General features: G+C 46.0%; 3 protein-coding genes across 3 annotated transcripts in view; all 3 read left to right on the forward strand.

The window, feature by feature from the left end:
* LOC115830475 (putative serine/threonine-protein phosphatase 4 regulatory subunit 1-like) overlaps window positions 1-408 on the forward strand; it is a 48,527-nt gene extending 48,119 nt beyond the window's left edge. The window contains exon 14 of the mRNA XM_030826554.1: window positions 222-408. Coding sequence (XP_030682414.1) covers window positions 222-326 — 105 coding nt within the window. The 3' untranslated portion in view covers window positions 327-408. The remainder of the gene's footprint in view (window positions 1-221) is intronic.
* LOC100590262 (serine/threonine-protein phosphatase 4 regulatory subunit 1-like) lies at window positions 243-6,943 on the forward strand. The gene is made up of 5 exons (XM_030826555.1): window positions 243-322; window positions 2,261-2,381; window positions 3,167-3,301; window positions 5,762-5,903; window positions 6,663-6,943. Exons 2-5 carry the CDS (start codon window positions 2,316-2,318, stop codon window positions 6,818-6,820), a joined length of 501 nt encoding a protein of 166 aa, XP_030682415.1. The 5' UTR covers window positions 243-322; window positions 2,261-2,315; the 3' UTR covers window positions 6,821-6,943.
* Window positions 6,944-10,377: 3,434 nt separating this feature from the next.
* On the forward strand, window positions 10,378-22,920 carry ANKRD60 (ankyrin repeat domain 60). The gene is made up of 4 exons (XM_030825209.1): window positions 10,378-10,807; window positions 15,842-15,972; window positions 17,527-17,692; window positions 20,225-22,920. The coding sequence occupies exons 1-4, from the start codon at window positions 10,378-10,380 to the stop codon at window positions 20,533-20,535; spliced, it is 1,038 nt and encodes a 345-aa protein (XP_030681069.1). The 3' UTR covers window positions 20,536-22,920.
* Window positions 22,921-23,326: the final 406 nt, after the last annotated feature.

Here is a 23,326-nt window from a genome sequence, read left to right on the forward strand (position 1 = left end):
TCCTAGCCAGGGGAAAAGGTTGGAGGCGTTCAGGGATGCATTTGATGTCAGTGTACAGCAATGTTCATTCACAGCCATGCTGGGTGATAGGCTACGAGGTGTAGGGGAAATGCAAAAGTTCTTGCCAGTGACAAATGGATAATCGGAAGTGGAATAAAAGGGGGCATTTGGGGTCATTTTGAAGGATTATACATGTTTATATATACATTTTTAAAAAATAGTTGCTTCATGAAGACAAGAGGAGAGACTATCTTTATCAGCTTCAAGAATTTGTAGTGACTGATAACAGCAGGAATTGGAGGTTTCGATATGAACTAGCAGAGTAAGTAAAAACATATTTGGGGATATGAGAAAGCAAACTAGATGGAATAAATCTTAATTTTCTTACCGTATAATTGATTTCTAAAGCAGCAGTAATAGTGTTCTTTTAGATAAAGAGATTATGTTTTTATTAAGGTATAAACAGAATTCCAAAAACCCTAAGTTACAAATACCACAGTCTCCCGGGAGACATTCATTTTCAGATGAAGACAGGGCTTGAGTCACTTTTGAATTAGAGTGTTCTGCTGTTCTAGAAGGCAATTTATTTGAACCAAATAAAAGATGAATCACCCACTCTTCAGTATTTTCCTATTAATCGGAGCAGTTTTTGCCAGAGCCTTCCTGAACATTCTGAGTGTGGTCCTCTCCGTAGGGTACAGCATGCCTAATGCCCTTTAGCTACTGTGGGATACAGGAAGGGGTCTAACCCAGATGAGATGATTATGAAACAAAAAGGTCCCCCAAGGTGGCTCCTATCTGCACATCATTTTGTGCCTGAAGGAGTTATTTAATTCTGTCTTGAGCTGGCAAAAGGAATGTTCCAGGCTTTAGTGATGATGAAAGGGTGGAAGCATCAGTTTAAATAACTCCCCTTCCTAAGGTATATAATGTGCCTTTCACGGTGTGGAGGGAATTTGTTTGTGGCAGTTGTTGTTTGGGTCTTAGTTTTCACCTTGTTTTCATTTCGGTGTCTTTAGTTTTCATTTTTCTCATCCACAACTAGAAATCTCTCAAATAATTGTCTTCCCTGAATAAATTCATCAGGCTTTTGCAGCTATTCAGGATATGATTTGGCTGATGCCAGGGGCAAACCGAAAGCCTTTCTCTTTGCTATGGTCTTTAATCATTCTGCTTAATTTGAGAGATTGAGGTTTCAGTCATTTTACCATGTTCCCAGCATCCTGTTCTGAGTCGAGAAAAACAGGCCCACGTTTTCCATGAAAGCAGTGCGACCTCTAGCGGCGGCGCACGGGAAGTAGGCGCGCTCGGTGCCCAGCGGGGCTTTCGTGGGTGGTTGCGCGGCCCCAGTGCCCGACCACGTTATCTAGCCCCCTACGCGCCCTATCTCCCATCTCCCGGCTTATTGAAGCCACAGCGACTGATATGAATTCTGTGCTCCGGTGCCCATGATATTGGTATCATGTTTTTGAAAACGGTGCTTTTTGATATGAAAGTATTCACCAGCACTCCGGGCTTCTGGTTCTAACTTCCTCCCCATCTCTTTTTCATTTCCTTTCCTTGCCTGGGTGAAAGCAATGTCATTTATTTTCGTGCCCTTCTCCCCATCCCCATTTAGAAAGTAGTGAAAGCTTTGGTAGTGGGTTTTCGCAGCCAGCCGTCTCCTGCATGCTTTTGTCTTTCGGAGTAAGGAGCACGCGCTCCCAGTTCTCTCCAAGCGGACCTCGCTGCAGTGAAACCACCTCGTGCTGCCAAGAGCCGCGAGCAGGCGCATCCGGTTCGGCTTGCAGTGGGAGAAACGCCGGGGCGGTCGTGCAATCTCAGAGTGTTCGCTTGATCTGTTGACCTTTGTGAACTTCAACATTCTGGCTATTTTTATGTTATCTGATTTTTAAAGTTTTATGTGCTTTTCAACTGATAACCTAAAATTGAAATATTAAATCTGTATTCATAAATTTCTCAGCCTCTGTTTTGCAGAGTTTATTTCCTTTTTGTTTGATTTGTATGTGTGTGAGATGAAGAATTAAAATTTTGTTCACATTGTTTTTTGCATGGTCATTTTACTCACGTTTCTGCTGTTGGCATTTTACTGAAGACCGAAATCTTGCTGGGTCTTTTGCTGTTCATTTCCTAGCCTGGCTATTTTTATCTGTAAGATGAAATGACAGTAAAAAGAAATCAATAAGTTTTTTTTTTTGCCCCAAAATAATTTTTTGTTGTTGTTGTTGTTTTTGTTTTTTTTTTTTCCTTTTAATTTCAGACAACTGATACTGATTCTGGAACTCTATAGTCCCAATGATGTTTATGATTACCTAATGCACATTGCCTTAAAGTTGTGTGCAGATCAAGTTTCTGAAGTTCGGTGGATCTCCTTCAAACTAGTAAGGAATCAGGGCATTTGCTCTGTGATGTTTACAAATAGGAATGTTGATGTATCTTCCATTTTAACTCTTTTAATTTTTCTGGGCTTAATTTGTCAGCTAACCTATGGAACTAGCTTTTAAAATTTGAAATTAGGAACTATATTATAGTTTTATCAATTTGTAGGATAGCTTTTTTTGTTAAGTTATATGTTTCAGTGACGGAAATTGTGGAGTAATCCTTTTATATATGAAACCCTTTAAGCAATAGGTTAGTGTTTTTAAAATACAGGTTGATTTACAGCTTGGTTTTGTAGAAAAATATTTAGTGAGCAAAGACTCTGCTATAGAAAAGCTGATCCTGTTTTTTAAGTGGGCTTTATACCAGCTGAATACTGATGAAAAAAATCACATTTGACAATATTGATTTTAAGATACTCTGATGGTATTAAAATTTTATAAAAATGACATGTTCTGAAAGGTAATGATTTAGTTATTAAGCAAGGGGACATGCTCTAAAATTTGGAACCTTAAGATTAAGAATATTTTTCTGATGTCAGTCTCCTTTTAAATTTCATTTTTATGAAGGGTTTTATGTGTATGTGTGTGTGTATTGCCATATATTTAGACATCTTTTTTCTCTGTGTTCTAATGATGACTGCGACAAAAATTACTTTCTCCTGTGCTTATAAATTCATTTTAAAGGTGGAAGGGTGCATAAAAATGTCTAGTTTCCGTGTAGAGTAGTATTCATAATTCAAATAGATGGCAGCATTTTAAATGTGCTCTTCTAATATTTTTCACAGGTCGTGGCAATTCTGCAGAAGTTCTATTCCAACAGTGAAAGTGCATTGGGGTTAAATTTCATCAGTGAACTCATCGTAAGGTTCCGGCACTGTTCTAAGTGGGTTGGAAGGCAAGCTTTCGCTTTCATTTGTCAGGTTAGCAAGACCCGGGGAGGGATCTACCCTGGGTAACATCTGCCATATGATGAAATCAAGTTCACCAGACAGAATCTCAGCCCTGGAGCAGTAGCCAGGAACTGAGGAATTAGTTCACCTAGCCCTGTTATCTCACAGGACATTGGGACCAACCCAGTGTGGTGAAGGGACTTGCCCAGGGTTACCCCACTGGCATACTCATTCGCCACATAGCTATTGATTGAGTACCTACCATGGTCCAGACAGATTCTAGATGCTAAAGATAGAGTGAACAAGCCTCTGCTCTCCAACACTGCCATCCAGTAAGGTAAGGGCCAGGCCCACAGTCCACTCCTGCCCTATCCAGGTCTGTGTCCACCACTACACCTCACCTTAGCCGGTGGCTTTGGAAGGAAGGCAGGATGAAGAATTGGGCAGTGGGTTAGGGCAGAGACTTTAACCTCTTTAGAGTAAATATGTAGAGTTCGTATCATCCTGTCCAGCTCCTCAGATCGCCCTCTCTACTCAGCCTCTTGGAAATGAGGATGTGATTTATGTTTGCCTAGGGGCAATGGCAGTGATAATGGCTGCCATTTCTTGAATACCTCTTGTGTGCCAGGTATCACATCACACATTTAATTCTCTAATAAAAGGTAATGTGTCATGGTGGGCACCTTTAATCCCAGCTACTTGGGAGGCTGAGGCAGGAGAATCGCTTGAACTCGGGAGGCGGAAGTTGCAGTGGGCTGAGATTGCACCACTGCACTTCAGCCTGGGCAACAGAGTGAGACTCCATCTCAGGGAAGAAGAAGAAAAAAAAAGAGGTAATGTGTATTGAGCATGGCATACCCATTTACCTTTAGACCAGCTCTTTTAGGTGAAACATTTGAAGCCCAGAGAGGTTAGGTCACTTGTTCAAGATCACACAGGAAGTGTAAGCCCATGATTTTTTTTTTCCGCTAAAGTATTGTTTTAAACATTTTAATTTTCATTACTCACGTTTTCAAGCATACACAAAGGTAGAGGGATTGCTGTAATGAACCTCTGTGAACCCGCCACCCAGCTTTGTTGATAGTACAGTGAAGCCGTGGTTGGGACGGTACCTGACCCCAGACCACAAAGCCCCCTTTCTCTCCCTGATGACTACGGGCACCAGAGGACTCACCAGCGCCCCCTGTTGGACCAGTGAGACATTACAGGAGTGCTTTGGCAGCCCACTCTGAGAAGGGCAGTGGATGGCGGAGTGAAAAACAAACTCACAGACTCACAAACTCACAGACGGCACAGACTTTTGTGAAGGAAGAGTCAATGTTCCAAATCAATTTGCGGAGAAAGCTTAAAGGAAATATTTTTTGCTTTTATTTTTAAATTCTTTATCTGAGATTTAGAAAGTCTGAAATAAACAAAAGGACTCTTGGGACTGGGGGGAAGGGTGGGACGGGGTGAGGGGTAAAAGACTACACATTGGGTGCCGTGTACACTGCTTAAAGGAGCCCAGGAATATGTGCCTGCCTTCTGTTGTCATGGGCTTCCGTGGGCTGATAGAGCTGAGCTACCCAGCATGGTGCCTGGCACCTAGGGAACACCGGCAGCCACCGCCACAGCGCCCATCCACCACGACACAAATTACCCTGGCGTAGAAGAGCCACAGGAGTTAGAACCCACACTTGGGCTCGCAGTCTCCCCCCTGCTGCCACAGGAGTTAGAACCCACACTTGGGCTCGCAGTCCCCCGCCTGCTGCCACAGGAGTTAGAACCCACACTTGGGCTCGCAGTCCCCCCCCGCTGCCACTGGTGGTTATGAGACCTGTGGGTGTCACCACCACATTGGAAATGAGTTTTTTTTACCCGTAAAACTAGGCTGATTTTGAATTCCAGGGCTAGTCCTGAGAATTGAGTGAGAGAATACATGTAAAGTCTTGTAAGTGGAGAAGTTATATGCACATGCTGGGAATGACTACAGGACTGGTGTTTACTGATTGTTTACAGAGGTCTGGGCATTGGGTTATGGTTTGGGATTTGACTGTCACTTGACAGCCACAGCTGCTGTGAATGACAGAGGTGAGGTTCTTGACCCTTCCTTACTGGTCAGCTGTATGCAGTGCATTGTGGTGGTATTGTCCTAGATGTTTTGCATAACAGACCTGTCATCATACAGATGAGGAAACTGAGGCTCAGAAAGGCTAAGCCGCTTAACCGGAAGTCACACAGCTACTAAGATGAAGTTAGGTTTTGAATCTAGACTTTTCTGACTCCTAAGCTCACCAGATCTTAACCTACTTGGAACCCACTGCTTGGTAGTGGATTATAATAAAATATTAACTGTGTTTCTAACCAAATGCAGTGCTTGAGATTTAAAAATTCACACACATGCCTCAAACCTACAGATTCTGAAATGACTTCTTTGGGATTAAAGAAGTGTATGTTTCTAGAAGACTGCTGGAAAACATCACTTCTTTGGCTGTGACTTTCTTGGAGCAGGCAGTGGTGAGCAAGGAGTGTGTCCCCGTGGACCAGTTCGTGGAGCACCTGCTTCCCAGCCTCCTGAGCCTCGTGTCAGATCCTGTGCCCAACGTGAGGGTTCTGCTAGCCAAGGCCCTACGGCAGATGCTGTTGGAAAAGGGTAGGTGGAGCACTCTTCAGAACTTACACATTTCGGGTCAACTCCACCAGCTGTTAAAGGCCACAATTAGATTTCCTGCAGGAAACTGAGGCAGGTTCTGTGACAGCACGCTTAAGGTTTATTATGTAAATCAATATATTAGCTTTTATGCATCATTTTACGTTATTTATAAAATGACTAAGGAAATGAATGTAATTTGGTCTTCATACTTAATAAACATACACTAAAATGCAAAATATTACATAGCTTTCCAGAAATGAGGGAAATTGATAAATTTTGAGTTATGACATGAAAGATTATGAAAGGTAGCAAACGTAAGCCTTAACTGCTATTACGTTTTAATGGTATTACTTTGTGGTCAGTTAGAAAACATTTGTAACCCAACTAGTGGGTTATTTACACCTGGACAGGACTTAATAAAAGCTTTGTGTTTCTTGGATAGTTTATTTCTACACCACACATATAAGAAAATATCTTGAACTCTGCCCTACATGTACATTTCTTGCCACTGCACCCCCTGCCCCACCCTACCTACAACCTGCTCCTGCTCTGCACATTGCCATTTCTTTTGTATTGCAGGAAAAAAGATAGTTACTATAATTTTTAAAATATGCGTAACTGTTGGGAGTCCATCTTTAACATTTTAGAAATACTCTTTGATTTATTGTCCTGACATGTGGCTAACAAAAAACAAAACCGAGTGTGTTTTGAACATTGTTCATGGCTTACCTGATTCAGACTCATGGTTTCTCTCTTTAGCATATTTTAGAAATGCCAGTAACCCTCATCTTGAAGTCATTGAAGAGACCATCTTAGCATTGCAGTCAGACCGGGACCAAGATGTTTCCTTTTTTGCAGCCCTAGAACCAAAGCGGCGGAATATCATAGACACTGCTGTACTAGAAAAACAGAATTAACTGCTCCGTGATGAGTTGCAATCTGATTATTTCATGCTTGGCACATATGGCTTACCATAACTTGAAGGGGAACTGATTGTATTATACCAGCTGGGGGAAATTTTGGAACTTTTCATACTGTGCACTCAGTGACTGCCTTTTCCATCTGTACCCCGAAGGGACTGAACCTGATGGGGGCTTTTTCTAGATGGCTGGGCCATCCTGATCAAGCCTGATCAGTAAGTCTGTGGAAAGATTGCAGACCAGGTGGCTCACTGGGCACTGGAGCCTCTGAACCGTCAGGCTGCCTGCCAGCAAATTCTTTTCTCCATGGCAGACTGTATGATATGAAGTCTCCCCAACCCTCGCCAAGTAAAGTAGTTTATTAGAAGTTCTGAAGTCTTTAATAGACCTGCATATTTCCTTCCCTTATGATTTCCTATATAGTTTATGGTGTTATATTTTATTTTTAACTGAAATACTGTACATATGTAAATAACTCTTGACAGGAAGAAAATATATTAATGTAGTATTTGCCCCTATCAGTGAGCTGAACAAATACGTCATTTAAATCTATGCTCCACTTTGAGTTGCTACAAATATAGTTCAATTTATTTTTGAAAAATGTGATAAAGAAATCTAAAGAATGATTGATGGCAGTCTTTCTAATATTGTGCCTTTGTTATAAACTACTTGGAACTTTTCCTCAGGCACTCAGTCCTCCCCGCCTGACAGGAACTGCTTCCATGAAGATATGTGTTGGCCTTTGATAGAGGCATAAAGCTGAAAGATTTTTCATTTTTATATGGATATGCTGTCATATGTTTAAGAACTTGAGAGGGAAATGGATAACTGAGGTTTTTCCATTTTTATATGGATATGCTATATGTTTAAAAACTTGGGAGGGAAATTGATAACTGAGATGCATGGATATTGACTTTATATCTAATGCTTTAGAATCTTAACCAAAAAAAGGAAAACCCAGTTCTGATCAGAACCTGCCCACAAGTTCTACGCACCTGTGACTTTGGGGGTCAAATTATATACTCTTCAAGTTGACCTAAGTACACATCACTTAGATTTCATGCATTTCAAATTTAGACTAAGAGAAAGATGCTCTATAATTTAACCAGGTTTTTTAAATCAGTAATTTAAGATTTTCTAACCATTTGAACAAATTTTACGTACATGTATGCACATGTCATTTTTCGTATTTCTATTTTTATGTTCTCAAAGGTAGGATAAGGGAAGGAAGGAAGAAACAGCCCATTTGGGGTTCAAGAGCTAGCTCTGCTAAGGGCTTGTAAGCTATTTCTATTTTGCCCTTTGGTCTTTTTCTTGTTTGTCTTGTCTTTATTTTTTAATGAAATTTTTGAAGCTATGTATTGAATTTTCTAGTATACAGGATGTTACTCCCACCTCCAAATTCCATTTAACTGATTCTTTTAAAATAAAGATAGGAGTATATGCACCACGCCAAAATAATAATAAGGTACATATGTGAGAATTGCAAATTATACCCCAGGGTAGCATTTAGGCAACGTCGGCAAAAAGTGAGTTAATAAATCGGAAGCTACATATTAAAAAAAAAAAATCGGTCAATCCATCGTGTGTTTAATTCTTTTTTTTTAAAGTGGTATCATGAATATTTATTTTTTAAATCAATTCATGCGTTTAATAGCATTTCCCCTTTCTAGCCTTTCTAGTAGCGAACTGTTTTTTACTTTATTTGCGTTTTTATTTATTTTTTTTTATTTTTTTATTATTATACTTTAGGTTTTAGGGTACATGTGCACAATGTGCAGGTTTGTTACATATGTATCCATGTGCCATGTTGATTTCCTGCACCCATTAACTCGTCATTTAGCATTAGGTATATCTCCTAATGCTGTCCCTCCCCCCTCCCCCCACCCCACAACAGTCCCCGGAGTGTGATATTCCCCTTCCTGTGTCCATGAGTTCTCATTGTTCAATTCCCACCTATGAGTGAGAACTTGCGGTGTTTGGTTTTTTGTCCTTGCGATAGTTTACTGAGAATGATGTTTTCCAGTTTCATCCATGTCCCTACAAAGGACACGAGTGTGTTTAATGCTTGCCTAAAGTAAATGGAGATATTGTTTTGCTTTGGTAACTAGCAATTCTTAATTTTTTTATTGCCTGCAAATTGAGATTGTTTTGTGAAAATCTGTTGATCTAGCAGCATGTAGAATTATTCAACTGGAATCTTGTATTCTATTCAGAGCTTAATTTTCTGTTAAGGAAAAAAATGAGCTGCAGTTTGTGTTGTGATGTGTATAATTTGCATGCTGAATCACAACGTGCTTGGAGAGATTGTAGAGACTCTGGTAAATAACCTTTACAATTTCCGTTTATATGTTAACGTTTTTCTATGAGTGCCTTTCCAATGCAAAGATATTTTTTATGGCTGTAATTTCTCTGTAAAAATATTTTTTAAGCGTACCTTTTATTCTTTTTTTGCAACAACCGAGATTTTTCCAAGATTGTTCTGTTTCCCCTTGCCCTCCCTAGCTCCCGCCCCCATCACTTGTATTTTCTAATTATTCATGGGTGCCATGTTGAGTGTTTGTAATTTGACCACCACAGGTAAGCTTCCTGTTTACTTGAACACTCAGCCTCATCTCCGGTGAATGAATGGAAAAGCACAGATGGATTTCTCCCAGGCAGAGCTCACTCCAAAGGTGTCTTCATAGAGCCAGCCCAGCCTTTCTCAAGGGGGCGTTTCTCCACTTAAGTGTGTTTATCAGCATCTTTCTCCCGCCAAGAATTCAAGAGCGTTTTCAAAATTGATAGATTTTGGTGCAGTTTTGCAAGTTTCCATGGAAGGCTGTCTCCCACTTCTGGGATCCACCCCCAAGTCGGGACCACATCTGCTCTAGGGAGTCATGTTTATGAAATGTTGGGTTTTTTTTTTTTATTCATTCATACTAGAAGTGTTTTTATAATGAAAGTCTGCACTTTACAACTCTGCAGGTCATACATGCTTGGTGATTTACAGCCTTGTTCACGTGTAATTCCTCCAGGTGATTTATCCCAATTTATGCAAAGATCCTATTTTAAACAGACACGGAGAAGTGGTAACCGTTTCTTAACAGCAGCAAGAATGCCCCTTTCGTTTGCCTGGTGAAAAGAACTGACATTAACAGCAGCTTGGAGGCTTCGAGGAGGTGGGGACGTGGCCTGAGCTCGGGACGGGGGCCCAGTGCCGGTCGTCGGAGCGTGGCCGCCCGGCGATGTCTCTGCATTTATCAAATCTCCCGGTTGCTCTGGGAAGCACCTATGTCCTGTTCCATTATTTAAGAACCGTCTCCCGCGGCCACGTGAAACTGCGTCTTTGTTCATCGCGGAGCGGGAAAGGACTGCGCGACCTTGGGGGGCCGCCCGCCCGTCGGTCTCCCTGGGGGCTCGGGCGGCAGGCAGGGAGGGGCCTCGCCTTGCGTCTGGAGGGGGCGGTCCCGGAGGGGCCTGGGCGTCACAGTGGGGCGGGGGGCGCATGGGCCCGCCGTGGGACGTCAGGGCGGGGGCGGCGATGACGCGTGGCTACCGCACTCGAGCCGCGGATGACGCGCGGCCGCGGCTGGGCTATGCGGCGGGCGGCGGCGGGGGCGGGCGGAGCGCGGGCGGCGGGGCCAACGGGGGGCGCCTCTCGCCTGCACCCCAATGCGGGACGTAGGAGCGGTGCGCGGGCCGGGGCGCAGGGGCGCGGCGGGCCCAGGGCAGGCTCGGCGGGCTCGCGGGGCCTCCCCGCGCAGCCCCCGGTCTGTGCCCGCGGCCGGAGCCAGCGGGTCGTCGGTGACCCGAAGGCCGCGAGCGCGTTGCCGGACTTGGTCCCTGACGTCTTCGTCCTGCGGGTGCGGCTGGAGGAGACTGGGGAGATGTTCCGAGTGGCAAACTGCCGCGGCGACATGACCGTGCGGGAGCTCAAAGAGGAGCTGGACCTGATGGTCGGCATCCCCTTCAACCTCCAGCGGCTCCAGTACCTCGACGAAGGTGGCTCCTGCCCTGACTCCTTCCCTGGCCACATGCAAGGGCACCCCGTCCACTTCTGAAGTGGATTCCCAAAGGGAAGCCTGCTTACGTGAGAAACCCCAGATGTCAAAGCAAACCCCTGAAACCCAGCCACCCTGAAACCCACATGGAAGGGCCACTTAGGGTCCTGGCCACAGAGGGACTTCCCAATCTCAAACACACGGCGTTCAAATTGGACTCCAATCAAGGCAAACCTTGTCCACAGCAGGACCCTAATCCACAAGCAAGTCCTGCCTGGATCGGGCTGCATCTGCCAACCCTGAGCAAATCTTGTCCAAGCCAGGACCCCCCAGAAGCCAGACCCTCAGGCTCCCCATGTCTTCGTAAGGAGCCCAGGTCCCAAAGCCAACTCTGTTCATGTAAGACTTGTCTGAAACAAAGCCTGTCCCCAGCAGAACCCCCAAACACAGGGCAAGCCTGCCCATGTCAGTACCCCAAACTCAAAGCAAACCCCAAGTCCTTCTCCATGCTGGTCTTGAGAACATTAGAACCGCAAATCCTCTAGCCAACCATGTCCACGCAAGCATGCCAAACCTGAAACGAACCCTGCTGACCTCAGGACCCACAAATCCAGAATAAAATTGCCCAACACCGAACCCCAAATCTCTAGGCTAACCATGACTACTTCAGAACCCCAATTCCTCCAGCTACCACATCCCCCCCAGGATGCCAGGGCTTGAACAAACGACCACCTCAGGACCCCAAAATCCAGAGCAAACATGCCCAACTGAACCCCAAATCTTCAGGCTACCCATGACTACCTCAGAACCCCAGATTTTCCAGCCACTTTTGTCTTGCAAGGATGCCAAATCAGAACAAACCCTGTCCGTCTCAGGACCCCAAAATCAACAAACCAGCCCAAGACTTAACCCCTAATCTCCAGGCTAACCATGACTACCTCAGAACCCCAGATCCTCCAACAACTGTGTCCACGCAAAGGGGTCAAAGCTGAAACAAACTCTGTCCAGTTTAGGACCCCCAAACCAAGAACAAACCTGGCTAAATCTGAAATCCCAAATTGCCAGACTAATTTTGTGACTGTTAGAACCCGGAATCCTCCAAAACCATGTCCACACGAGGATGCCAAAATCTGAAACAAACGCTGCCCGCCTCAAGACCCCATATCTCTATGCAAATTCTGCCCATGTTTGAGCCTCAAACCCTGAAGCTATGCCTGGCCATAACAGAACCCTAAATCCCAGAGCAGACTCTACCCACGTCATGACCCTCAATTGCCCAATTCTGGACCCCCCAGTCTCCAACTAACCATTTGTGCATCTGAACCCCAATCCATTAGCCACTTCTGTGTACATAAGGATGACTGAGCCCCAAATGAACCCTGCCCACATGTGGACCCCAAAATTCAAAGCCAACTCTGCTCACATCTGAAAGGCAGTCACCGAGCTCACCATGACCATACGAGAACCCAAATCCCCTCAAAGAGTCTTCATAAGGGCTCCAAAGAATGAAACAAACGCTGTCCACAACAGGACCCCAAAACTCAAGTCAAACCCATCCATATCTGAACCCCCAGATATGAAACCGTGTCTATATCCGCACTCCAAGGTTGAAGCCGGCCGTGTCCATGTCAGAAAGTCAAGGTTCAAACCAAACCTTGCCTCCATGAGTACCCCAAAACTCAAAGCAAACTTTTCTTGTAGAAGTAACCCAAATCCTTCAGCCAACCTTATTTATACCAGAACCCCAAATTCCAGATCAAACCCTGCATATAGCAGGAGCCCAAATTTTGGAGCAGATTTTATCACCATGAAGACCCCCAAATCTCAGGGCAGATGTGCTCGATTCCTACCCTCCAAATGCCACACTACTCGGGGCTACATCCGATCCCCACATCCTAAAACAAGTCCTGCCCATACAAGGACTCCAAATCCCAGAACAGACCTTTTCACATCAGGACCCCCAAACAGACAGCAAACCTTCCTTTAATCAGAACCCCAAATCCAGAGTAAACTGCCCTCACAAGAACCCGAGTCTCAAAGCAAATGCTGCTATCTACGTTTGAACCCCAAATACTGGCACTAACCAAGTACATATCAGAACCCCAAATTCCAAGCTGTGTCCTTGTTCACATCGGGAGCTCAAAGCTAGCCCAGCCGGAATCAGAACCCAGAACCGAAAGTTCCCTGTGACTGAATTAGGACCCCAAGGGCCCCACTCCAGACAAGTCCCGTGTGGCAGGTACCCAGTGGAGGCCAGGCACCCTAGAGCCCATCTCTCCTTCCATCAGTCTCCTTCCCTGACCGGAAGGCGTGGCTTTCCCTATCCCGATTCCCTACAATATTTAGGATATGAGAACAGGATCAAAGTCCCTGGGCTCCATCATCTCCCCACCTGGTTGAAATCAACGCAACACACTTCAAGAAAATAAGGATATAGAAAAAATCTCTGAGCTGCTGCACAGAGAATGTGAACAGCTGATATTGCAGAGAGACTGCAGCTGTACTGCAGGGGCTGGGGAGCGATGGAGACAGATCTGGAAGCAGCCTGCCTCCACGGGCTTGGTGCTGCCACACACTGCCCTTCTGGGCTCAGTTTCCTAATCCGTAACACAGAGAAACCAGCTCTAGAATTCTCAGAGCCGTTTCCCCCTATGGACAGAAATGACGCAGGAAACTCAAAATGCACAGTGAAGGCCAAAATACCTTCCTTTGCTCTCTTTAAAATAGGTTAAGCGTTTTTCCTGACATATTTATTTTCCTATAGGAGTGTTTGGAAGATGCTCTTGGGCATTTTTGAGGCTTTATTTGGAAAGAAATGTGTTTTGAGCCTAGTCTGTATTTAACATATTAAAAGTGAGGAGAGTTGTTGAAGGACTTAGTAAGAGTTCCCAAACAAGTAATTTGACAATTATGTATCCTCAACTACAAATGCTTGGCACCCCTTCTGTTCATTTATTTTCACTGATGAGCTATGCGGGGCTATTAATCCAAGAGAGCTAAGAGGGAGCGCGAGAGAGGGGGTGACTTAACACTGATGTCACAGTGCTGTCACTCAACAGGCACTTAGCAACTGTTAGAAGCTCGACCTCTCTCTGCTGTTGTAGTCCTTGCTGTGGGTGGCAAACAAGAAAGACAGAAAGTGCTACTCGTTATTAGAAGAAATTTGGGCTACTGCCTATAAATAATCCTCTGAGGCCTCTCCTACTCACCTCAAAATTTGGGGCGGAGGGAGATCAAATGAGATCATGTGTGAAAACCTTGAGATACACAAATCTAAAAGGGGTGAGCAAATCCATGGGCCAGGGTTGCCCTTCCACGTCTATTGTCAACTTTGATAATTTATTTAGCTGGTGATAATTAGTATTTGTCTAAGTCCAAGGCAGTGGCTGCCTGTCTCTAAAGAGAGGATGTACTCCGATTTCTACAGGGGCTGTTTAGCACGTGAGAGTTGTGCTCTTGCACGTCTCAGCAAAACACAGCTTTACTCAATATTTTCAAAGTGGTAGGGAGTCAAGTTGTCTTACTTAGACTAATTACTGGTTGTCCTCTGTGTCTGAACCACAGATAGGACACTAATGAACAGATTTGCTGATCACTATTCCGTCTTGACATCTACCATCCTGAGTTTCCAGTAGCAAATTGGTGCTCATAGAGCCAAGAGTGAGAAGCCAGTGGCCCTGGAGGGAGGCAGGTCTGGTGCCAGCACTGGGGTGGCTGTTTACAGGCTTTGTGAGCCTCCATTTGCTCATCAGCAGATGGAGATAACAAACCTACCTTGGAGGGCTGTCCTAAGGAGGAAAGAATATAGGTACTGGGTCTGGGCACCAAGTAATCACTAAGTACCTAGTACATAAGCACAAAGCAGTCAATCATGAAACCAGAAAACTCATGAATCCCACTCAGTTGGAATATAGATTGTGTCACCTGCGCGGAGCTGAGACTCGATGTTGGTGGCATTGCTCATAAAGAAAGCATGAGTCCTAAGCAGCTCTGGTACTCCAAGTCCAAACTGGGGTGGAAGTCAGCATTAGCTCCTTACATCACATCGGCTCTCAGCTAGGGAGATATTGTCCCCCAGAGCCCATTTGGCAATGTCTGGAGACTTTTTTTTTTTTTTTCGAGACAGGGTTTCACTCTATTGCCCAGGCTGGAATGCAGTGGTGCAATCTTGGCTCACTGCAACCTCTGCCTCCTAGGCTCAGGTGATCCTCCCACCTCAGCCTCCCGAGTAGCTGGGACCACAGGTGTGAGCCATCAGGCCCAGATAATTTTTGTGTTTTTTGTAGAGACGGGTTTTTGCCATGTTGCCCAGGCTGGTCTCGAACTCCTGGGCTCAATCTGCCCACCTCAGCCTCCCAAAGTGCTGAGATGACAGGTGTGAGCCACCATGCTGGGCCTGGAGGCATTTTTGATTGTCTTGATTTGGTGAACGTGCTGCTAGTATCTAGTAGGTAGAGGCCAGGAAGCTGTGAACCCTGGACAACGAGGAGGGGCCCCTGCCACAAGGAGTTACCCAGTCTAAACTGTCAGTAGTGCCGAGGTGGAAAAATCCCTCCCAGGCTTCAGTTTGAAAGATCCAACAATTTTTTGTCATTGTCACCTCTTTAGCCAGGTAATGACATTATCCAAGAGTATTTTGGTTTACCCTGTATGATTTGTATAACCACATTGTGCCGTGTGTCTAATGACTGGTTACTTCAGGTTTAAGTCATTCTATTTGTAGAGTTTGCCTCATAAAATGACTTTACTGACTCATGTGCCTTTTCACAATAGGACAAGTTATAATTACAGAATTTTATAAATCGTTGGCATTGTGATTTTGTTCGGCTTCCATCTGAGCTGAACCAAATTTATTTTCTAAAAAGCATTACCGACAACAGACAGACCCACGAGGCACCATCAAATGAGATTCCTATTCAATATTTCTAAAATTATCTTTGTGGCACTCAAGGTCAGATAATCTCTTAACTTAACCAATGTAGTAGTTTATCTTTAATACCCAATTTTTTAAAAGAAAAAAAATTATTCCCTGCAGGAGTTTTGATGGATGACGCTACCCTGAAGTTCCATGATGTTGTTCCTGGAGGGATTATTTCATTATGTATCTGGCATCATGACGGATGGACAGAACTTGTTTTGGCGGCTGTGGAAGGGGATCCCAGCAAGGTGTTTTCATGCTTCTTTAAGTGGATATTATACGTTACGAAGCAACCGTAAATTGTGGGGGGAAAAAGTCTTTAATACGGATATCTGAGTAACAGTTTCGGAGCAGGGAAGAGAGAACGATGAGCCATGTCATAATTATGAAATACCGCACCGAGGGTTTGCCTTCACTCCTTGGGTTTACCATTTTGCTGGGTTTATCGATTTGTGATTTATAACCCACTTACCGCCCCACCCCGCCCCACAAAGGAGTCGAGGCAGCACGTTTCTATTCATGTTTATAAGTGATAAGGTTGGAAATCTAATTTAATACTGAGAGGAGAACTCCAGATAACTGAGAAATGTACAGCTCAGAGCTCGGGGCTGTGGTACAGGCCTCTGTCAGGTGCTGCCTGGTTCCGGGGGGAGAGACCCCTTGTTCCTGGGGTGAGTGGCGGGCGCTCTGTCCTCCAGGGCTCCTGCTGGCCTCTCAGCTGGGCTCTAGGGGTGGGCAGTGGGGAGCAGGAGGATAGAAACCAGATGTGTACCCAACAGGGAAGATGAATCACTGTGACATGAGGGGCAATGCTATATTCTTCCTAGAAAAGAAATTCGGATGGAAAGCTGTGTGCTCCTGGAGAAGAGGAGACAGAGTTTCTTTGCTGAGAAAGGGGTCAGGGAAGGTTGGGTGTAGCAGGGGCTGGGATTGGCGCCCTTGGAAGAGTGCATGGGCTCGGGGCAGGTGCGGCAGGAGGCAGCCTTGGTGGGGAGGGTGGGCAGGATGGGGCCCTGTCCCAGCCCTGACACATCTCCTCCCAGTCCCTCCTGCTTCTCCTCCTCTGCACTCTCCTCTGCCGCTTCTGTCTCCCTCCCCTTTGTCACCAGCAGTGTGGTCCGTGCTCGGGTTTTCTGGCTCTTGCTCTGGCTGCAGGGGTCACCTCCCTGCTCTCTGAGGTTGTCAGAATTGCCGTCATCCTCATCTCGATTCTGCTCCTCCCGCTGTCCCAGTCCTGACTCCCACATCAGGGCAGAGTATCCTCCCTGGGGGAACCTGTAGCCTTCCTCCCAGGCTCAAAGACTTAATTCACCACGAAGTGGTTACATGACCGGGCTGTTCACCTGTGCGTGTTCAGCTTGCTCTGAAACCTAATGGAGACAATGGGCACACAAATAGATGGAAAGGCCAGAGCCGGTCTCCAAGAGATGCCTGCTGTCACCCTCTGGGAGGCCATTTGTATTGGCTGGTGTCTTCCTCAGTGGCTTCAACCGCCTTCCTGTGGACACCAGGCAAAGCTATTTTCTCTCTTCAAAACATTGACAGGAAGACCTTCCTGCGTTCTGAGCCTGATTGATGGCGAATTCGTATTTCCTGAACATATATAAAGCATTAAATCATGGCCTCCCCATCCTGTCCTGGGTGTTTCTCAGCTTTTCAGTGAGGGTTTGCACCTCTCTTTTCCCATCATGAGTCTTAATTTGACATTCAGGCAAGCCTTCCCCTGAGCATGCCCCATCAGCCGTCCAGCAAAATGTAGCCACGCTTTTGAGAATAACTCAAACTCCTCTTATCTTGCCCAGCTATCTTGTCTCGGGCTTACTGAAGATTCCTCCTACCGAACTGCAAATTCAGAACATTTTGAGAGTGAGAAGTGGAAGCAGTGGATGTCTCAGAGGGCGTTTGTGGCGTTGTATGTGGCTTCACACAGAGGCCACTTTGATGCTGTGCAGTACCTTCTAGAACACGGTAATTCTGGTAGAAAGCTTGCTACACTCATGAGTTGGGATTTTTTGCAGGTAGAAAGGACAGAGTGTCTTGTGTTCCCGGTTCTTCCAGCAGTGGTTTCCTGGACCTGTGTCTTGTCAGCCACCAATCAGGGTCCCATGGGGCCACTCACTCCCTGTCTAGGCAAGTGTCTTAGGGCACGCCAGTCAGAGGTTACCCTCCTTCTCTTCACCAGGTCTCGAGAAGATTCTTTCTGCTTCAGTGAGGCAGAAATTTCAGGACCCAAGACACAGGGGGCAGCTACAAAGGATTTCTGGTTCATTTCTCACCAGATACATTGCTGGGAATATTCCCATGCTGTCTGTGTGATTTCCAGCCTCGCATGAAATTAGGAAGCTGCAACGGTCCAAAATGGTCTAGCCTCTGGCCAGGCACGGTGGCTCACGCCTGTAATCTCAGCACTTTGGAAGGCTGAGGTGGGCAGATCACATGAGGTCAGGAGTTCACAACCAGCCTGGCCAACCAGTCTGGTGAAACCCCGTCTCTACTAAAAATACAAAAATTAGCTGGTGTGGTGGCACGTACCTGTAGTCGCAGCTACTCAGGAGGCTGAGACAGAAGACTACAACACACACACACACATACACACACACACACACACGAAAAACCCCAAAATAGTCCACCCTCCAGCCAGCACAGCTCTGTGGTGGATGGCAGGCTCACCATTCTCCCTTCTCCAAGCCTCGTTATTATTTTCTCATAAGACATTCATGCTGAACTCTTTTCACCCCACCTCCACTTAAGGGCCTCCTTCCTCTCTCTCTCTCTCTCTGACTCTCTCTCTGGCTCTCTTGATAGATAGAAACAGAAGCCTTAGCCAACATTGTCTCCAAATTAAAGAGCTTTACATAATATTCCATAGGTGTGCACTCTATCCTCCCTGGATGTGGCATCTTTTTGGGAAAAGATGCCCACTGATGGAGATGCAGACCACTCAATGTGGAGTGGAGAACAATGGAGAACAGCTGTTAACAGCCCAGACCCTCAAGAACAATGGAGAACAGCTGTTAACAGCCCAGACCCTCAAGAACAATGGAGAACAGCTGTTAACAGCCCAGACCACCGGCTTCCTTGGAAAAAGGGAGAACATGTTATGTGGTGTTTGGTCAATGGTTTGGGCTAAGGAGGGGCCTTTCCCAAGGGTCTCCTGTATCAACTTGCCTCCAGATTAGACCCCTTTCTTTCCTACTCACAGCCTTGGCTCCAGCCTCTCTCAGCTCAGTCATTGCTATTTTTCCCACTTACACCGAGCAAGGTGGAAAACATCTCGGACTTCTGGGCCGGATGATCGGGCCGCACATTGGGTGTGTCAACCTCTGTGATGGGTAAAGGTTACCTCAACAATATTCTCCTTCCTTCCTTCACTGCCTGTCTGCTCTTTGCTTGTTGGAAAATGAAATATGGGCTTTGCACAGCCCAGCAGTCCTTTAAGCTCATAAAAAGTCATTTTCACTCTGATGGAACTGTGATGTATTTGAAGGCACCAGTTAAAAAATTACAGCCAGCTTTGCAAAGTTTTCTGTCCTCTGAAGACAGCTGCTGGGGGGAGGTGTCATGGTGGACACTGGTGTTCTAAGAGCCTATTTAAAACTTTACCTCACCAGCCAGCCGGAGCTCATAAAAACTGGCTACCGAAATGTCAGCTGAATTTAATTGAATTGCCTTGTTTTCTGTGTCATATTTGTTATCCAGAATTTGATTCAATTCAACAACTCCATATTGGACACCTGTCATTAGCCCATCCATCTGCAGGAGGCGGTGGGGAATTTAATCGAAGTGAAATCTGTCCATGAGTCAGGCTGCCCATTGCGTCATTTCCCGAGTGCCTGTCTTCTGCAGGCACTGAGCTACGTGCTCGGGATGAGAACAGCAACAAGCCAGATGTGTGTGTTTTCTGCCCTCCTGGAGTTTATGAGGGGAAGTCAGTAGATTATTACAAATGATTCCATAGTCAGTGGTGTACGCGGTGTTGTGAAGATGTAGAGTGTCTATTGAGCTTATACAGGAGGTTTCATGGGGTGGGAGAACTAAGGAAGATTTTCCCAAGGAAATAAATGAAGCCTAAAGAAAGGTCAGATTTAGCCCAGAATAAAATGGGTGAGAATGTTGTGAATGGTCCTGGGGCAGGATGCAGAGCAGGGTGTGTTTTAGGGATGAAGGTGGAAGGTAGGTATAATTGGTGCCTTGGTGGTGGGGGTGGGGAGGAGAGTATGGCAGGAGGGAATGCTGGAACAGTAATGGGAAGGTAGGGTGAGAGTGAGCGGGAAAGACCTAGAACATCACCCCACAGGCGGTGGGATGGCAGTGATGGATCTGAGCAGGAGTTTGATATGGGCATTCTGGAAAGATCACCGGCTGCTGCCGGGGGAATGGACTGGAGGCAGGGCAGTACTGGAGCTGGGCCAGGCAGCAGGACCTCCCTTCACAGCCCTGGACCCCTCCTTTGCTCCCCCTCTGCATGTCTTCCTTCCGGCCAATGTTCTTATTTTATAGGAGCCAGCTGCCTCAGCAGATCTCCCCTGGGCAGGACACCCCTGCATGTGGCTGCAGCCATGGGCCAGTCAGACTGTATAAGCCTCCTGCTCCAGCACGGGGCCTCCATCCACGACAGAGATGCCAAGGGGGAGACCCCCATCTCCATTGCGCACCGCCTGAACCACACACTGAGCGAGCGGCAGATGTTCCTCCTCCACCGGATAGCAAAGTCGGGGATAAGGGATCTGAATGACTTGGTCATGAAGAATACTTTGCAGAGGGTCAAGTCTGGGTTTAGGTCTGAGAAGATGATGATGACCCCTCATTAGCTCCCAGTGGGAACGTTTGCCTGCTGAAGCTGGTTTGGGCAACTTTGCAGAGTTCAATCCCATGGAGGCCCTTGGTGAGCAGGGAGGCGGGAAAACAGGGCAATTAACCTGAATCAGATACGAAATTATCTGTCTTGTTTGCAAATGATTTCTGGAGGGTGTTGATGGTAGAAGGTAAGCCTGTGCTCATTTAGTAATCCATTACAGACTGAACAGGCTCTGATGCCAGCCTTTAATTTTAAGCTATTTGTACATTGTACCCAATAGCACTGCTTAGGGTGATGGGAGCCAATTACCTTCTCTCCCTTCTGGGGACCGTCTAATGCACTGGCATAATAGGAGTAATGACAATAATGATAATAGCACTATTGTTATTGTATAAAACAAGTGCCAGGAAATGTCAGGAGGTCGTGTGTAGTGTGGGCTGTGAATTTCAGTCTGTAAAGCCATGGAACTAAATGCTCCCACAGCTAATATTCCAGGTTTCCTGAGCCATCTTTGAGGGGTCTGCATCTTGAGTCAGGGGCAGAAGGGAAGCTGGGTGAGCTTGGCTCTCCACACACACTCTCCAGAAGGGATGCCTTATTACTCTTGTTGAAGGGGAACACGTTGGTGCTAGATGGGGAGGAAACAGTATAAAAGAAGATGAGAATCAGGCTGGCCACATCTTCTCTTTTGTTCCATCTCCAGTGGTCCATGCAGTCTCCTCTTGCCAGCGTTCTCCTTTTCCTGCCAGCACTGGGATAGCCCTTCCTTCTTTCCTTTGAGCAAACCACCTTGGAGTGTCTATGCTCAACTCTCAGGTCTTTGCATTACAAAACCTTATACCACATTGCAGGATGTGCCTGGTGTTCCTACAGGGTCCCAGCCTGCGGAGTGCATGAGTGAGCTGGGCGTGGGAAATAAGAAGGAAAGACAAGGATGGGGCCAGCTGTCTGAAGAGGGCACTGAGACTCGACTCCTGCAGAAATGAAAGGCAGAGGCCGCTAGATCTTTCTAGAGCTCTCCAGACCTGGAAATTTGGCTTTTTGAAAGGATCTCCTTTGATTTTTTTTTTTTTTTTTTTTTTTTTTTTTTTTTTTGAGACAGATTCTTGCTCTATTGCCCAGGCTGGAGTGCAGTGGCACCATCTCGGCTCACTGCAACCTCTGCCTCCTGGGTTCAAGCGATTCTCCTGCCTCAGCCTCTTGAGTAGCTAAGATTACAGGTACCTGCCACCATGCCTGGCTAATTTTTGTATTTTTAGTAGAGATGGGGTTTCACCACATTGGCCAGGTTGGTCTTGAACTCCTGACCTCATGATCTGCCCACCTCGGCCTCCCAAAGTGCTGGATTTACAGGCGTAAACCACCATACCCAGCCAGATCTCTCTTGATTTTTAAAACTTGACTTGAATTTTTGAAGAACGTGGTCTGCTACAAAAGGAGTGAGAAGATGTGGGGCACACCCATGTGACTGCCTCTCATTGTCAAACTCTAATTCATTTCATGGAGAAACGTGATAGAAACAACCAAAGTCTCTCTGGAACAATCCAAGACTCTGATGCCACAGTGAGGGAGTAGCCACGGGTCTTGCTGGGTGGCATGTGGGGTCCACTCTCCCACCTCCCACAGACCATTTATGTTTCTCTAAAGCTCTACCTTCTAAGCAACTTTTGGAATCAAAATGTGTGGCAATGGTCTTGTGACCATTGCAGTTTTCCTGGGAATGGGAAATGGCACTGTATCCTGGCCGCCCTTTCCCACTTCCATCCCAAGAAATGGAGTCAGCTTTTAAATTAAATGGCTGCATTTCCTGCTGTCATAGCAAGTAAGACCTGTGTTGATGATGTGGTTTTACACTCAGTGTACGTGGCTGTACCCAGCTCAGCACTCTGTTAGACAAATAATAGTCGAGGAAAAAAATAGCTCAGCATCAACTATGTCAAAACTGAGATCTTGTTTTTGGCAGAGGTTCTGCAAAGTCAATAGGCAGATATTAAGCAACCCCAACCCAATGGGGCAATCCATTTAGCTAATGAGGTGTTGGGGGGTGATGCGGGCACTCTTTTAACTTAACAAGTGGCATTACTCAAAGTCGTGCTTTTGCCAGGAGCTCTGCCCAGCTGCCTTCATTGTTTGGAGAGCCAACTGCTTGACTTCTATATGTAAAATTCTGGGGGCAAGCACTCTATCCTCATCTACCCCCAATTCAATTAAGCACTTGGCCAGACAATGGGCAGATCCCAAACTCTTCATGGTGACATTTTGCTTAGTCTGTGGTAGGGTCATCTGAACACTCGTAGGTCCTGGGGAGCGCTTCATTTTAGACAATCCTAACATCCTATTTATATTCAACAAGTCTGTATCACTTACGAAATAAAATATATCCAGAGCCATAGAAGGATTGAGTTGCCATTGGGTGATATGTTACATTTTGTAGATATTTCATTAAACATTTATTTTGAAGGTTTTTTTCCCCACATTTTGGGAGCCAATGAAGTTTTTTTTGAGTGGGTGTTGGGGGTCAATCTCAAGCATTTTTGCTGGACCCTGGAGGTGGTCTGGCATGGTGGTCAGGCACATCTCTGCTCTGCGTGGGGCAGACATGAGCTTCCTCTGGTCTTCCAGGCCATGACATCCAGTTCCTTTGCCTCGTCTGGCATCCCTAGGTGGGGCTGGGCTTGCAGTCACCAGAGGGGAACAGCTGCCTGTGCAGAGGTGGGGATACAGGCTTTGGGGTCAGCACAGATCTTGGCTTGCATCTTACTGGCTCTGCCATGGGCCTTGGGTGAATTCCCCACTGCTCTGAG

This window comes from Nomascus leucogenys, chromosome 13 (genome assembly GCF_006542625.1).
Source record: "Nomascus leucogenys isolate Asia chromosome 13, Asia_NLE_v1, whole genome shotgun sequence".
Taxonomy (NCBI): Eukaryota; Metazoa; Chordata; class Mammalia; order Primates; family Hylobatidae; genus Nomascus; species Nomascus leucogenys.

Excerpts from the sequence above, each read along its gene's own strand:
- ANKRD60 (XM_030825209.1), top strand. The coding sequence starts at position 10,378 with ATGACGCGCGGCCGCGGCTGGGCTATGCGGCGGGCGGCGGCGGGGGCG. Across the intron at positions 10,808-15,841 it reads GCTCCAGTACCTCGACGAAG|GAGTTTTGATGGATGACGCT; the intron begins GTGGCTCCTGCC and ends TATTCCCTGCAG. Across the intron at positions 17,693-20,224 it reads GCAGTACCTTCTAGAACACG|GAGCCAGCTGCCTCAGCAGA; the intron begins GTAATTCTGGTA and ends CTTATTTTATAG.
- LOC100590262 (XM_030826555.1), top strand. The coding sequence starts at position 2,316 with ATGCACATTGCCTTAAAGTTGTGTGCAGATCAAGTTTCTGAAGTTCGG. Across the intron at positions 2,382-3,166 it reads GGTGGATCTCCTTCAAACTA|GTCGTGGCAATTCTGCAGAA; the intron begins GTAAGGAATCAG and ends TATTTTTCACAG. Across the intron at positions 5,904-6,662 it reads GCAGATGCTGTTGGAAAAGG|CATATTTTAGAAATGCCAGT; the intron begins GTAGGTGGAGCA and ends TTCTCTCTTTAG.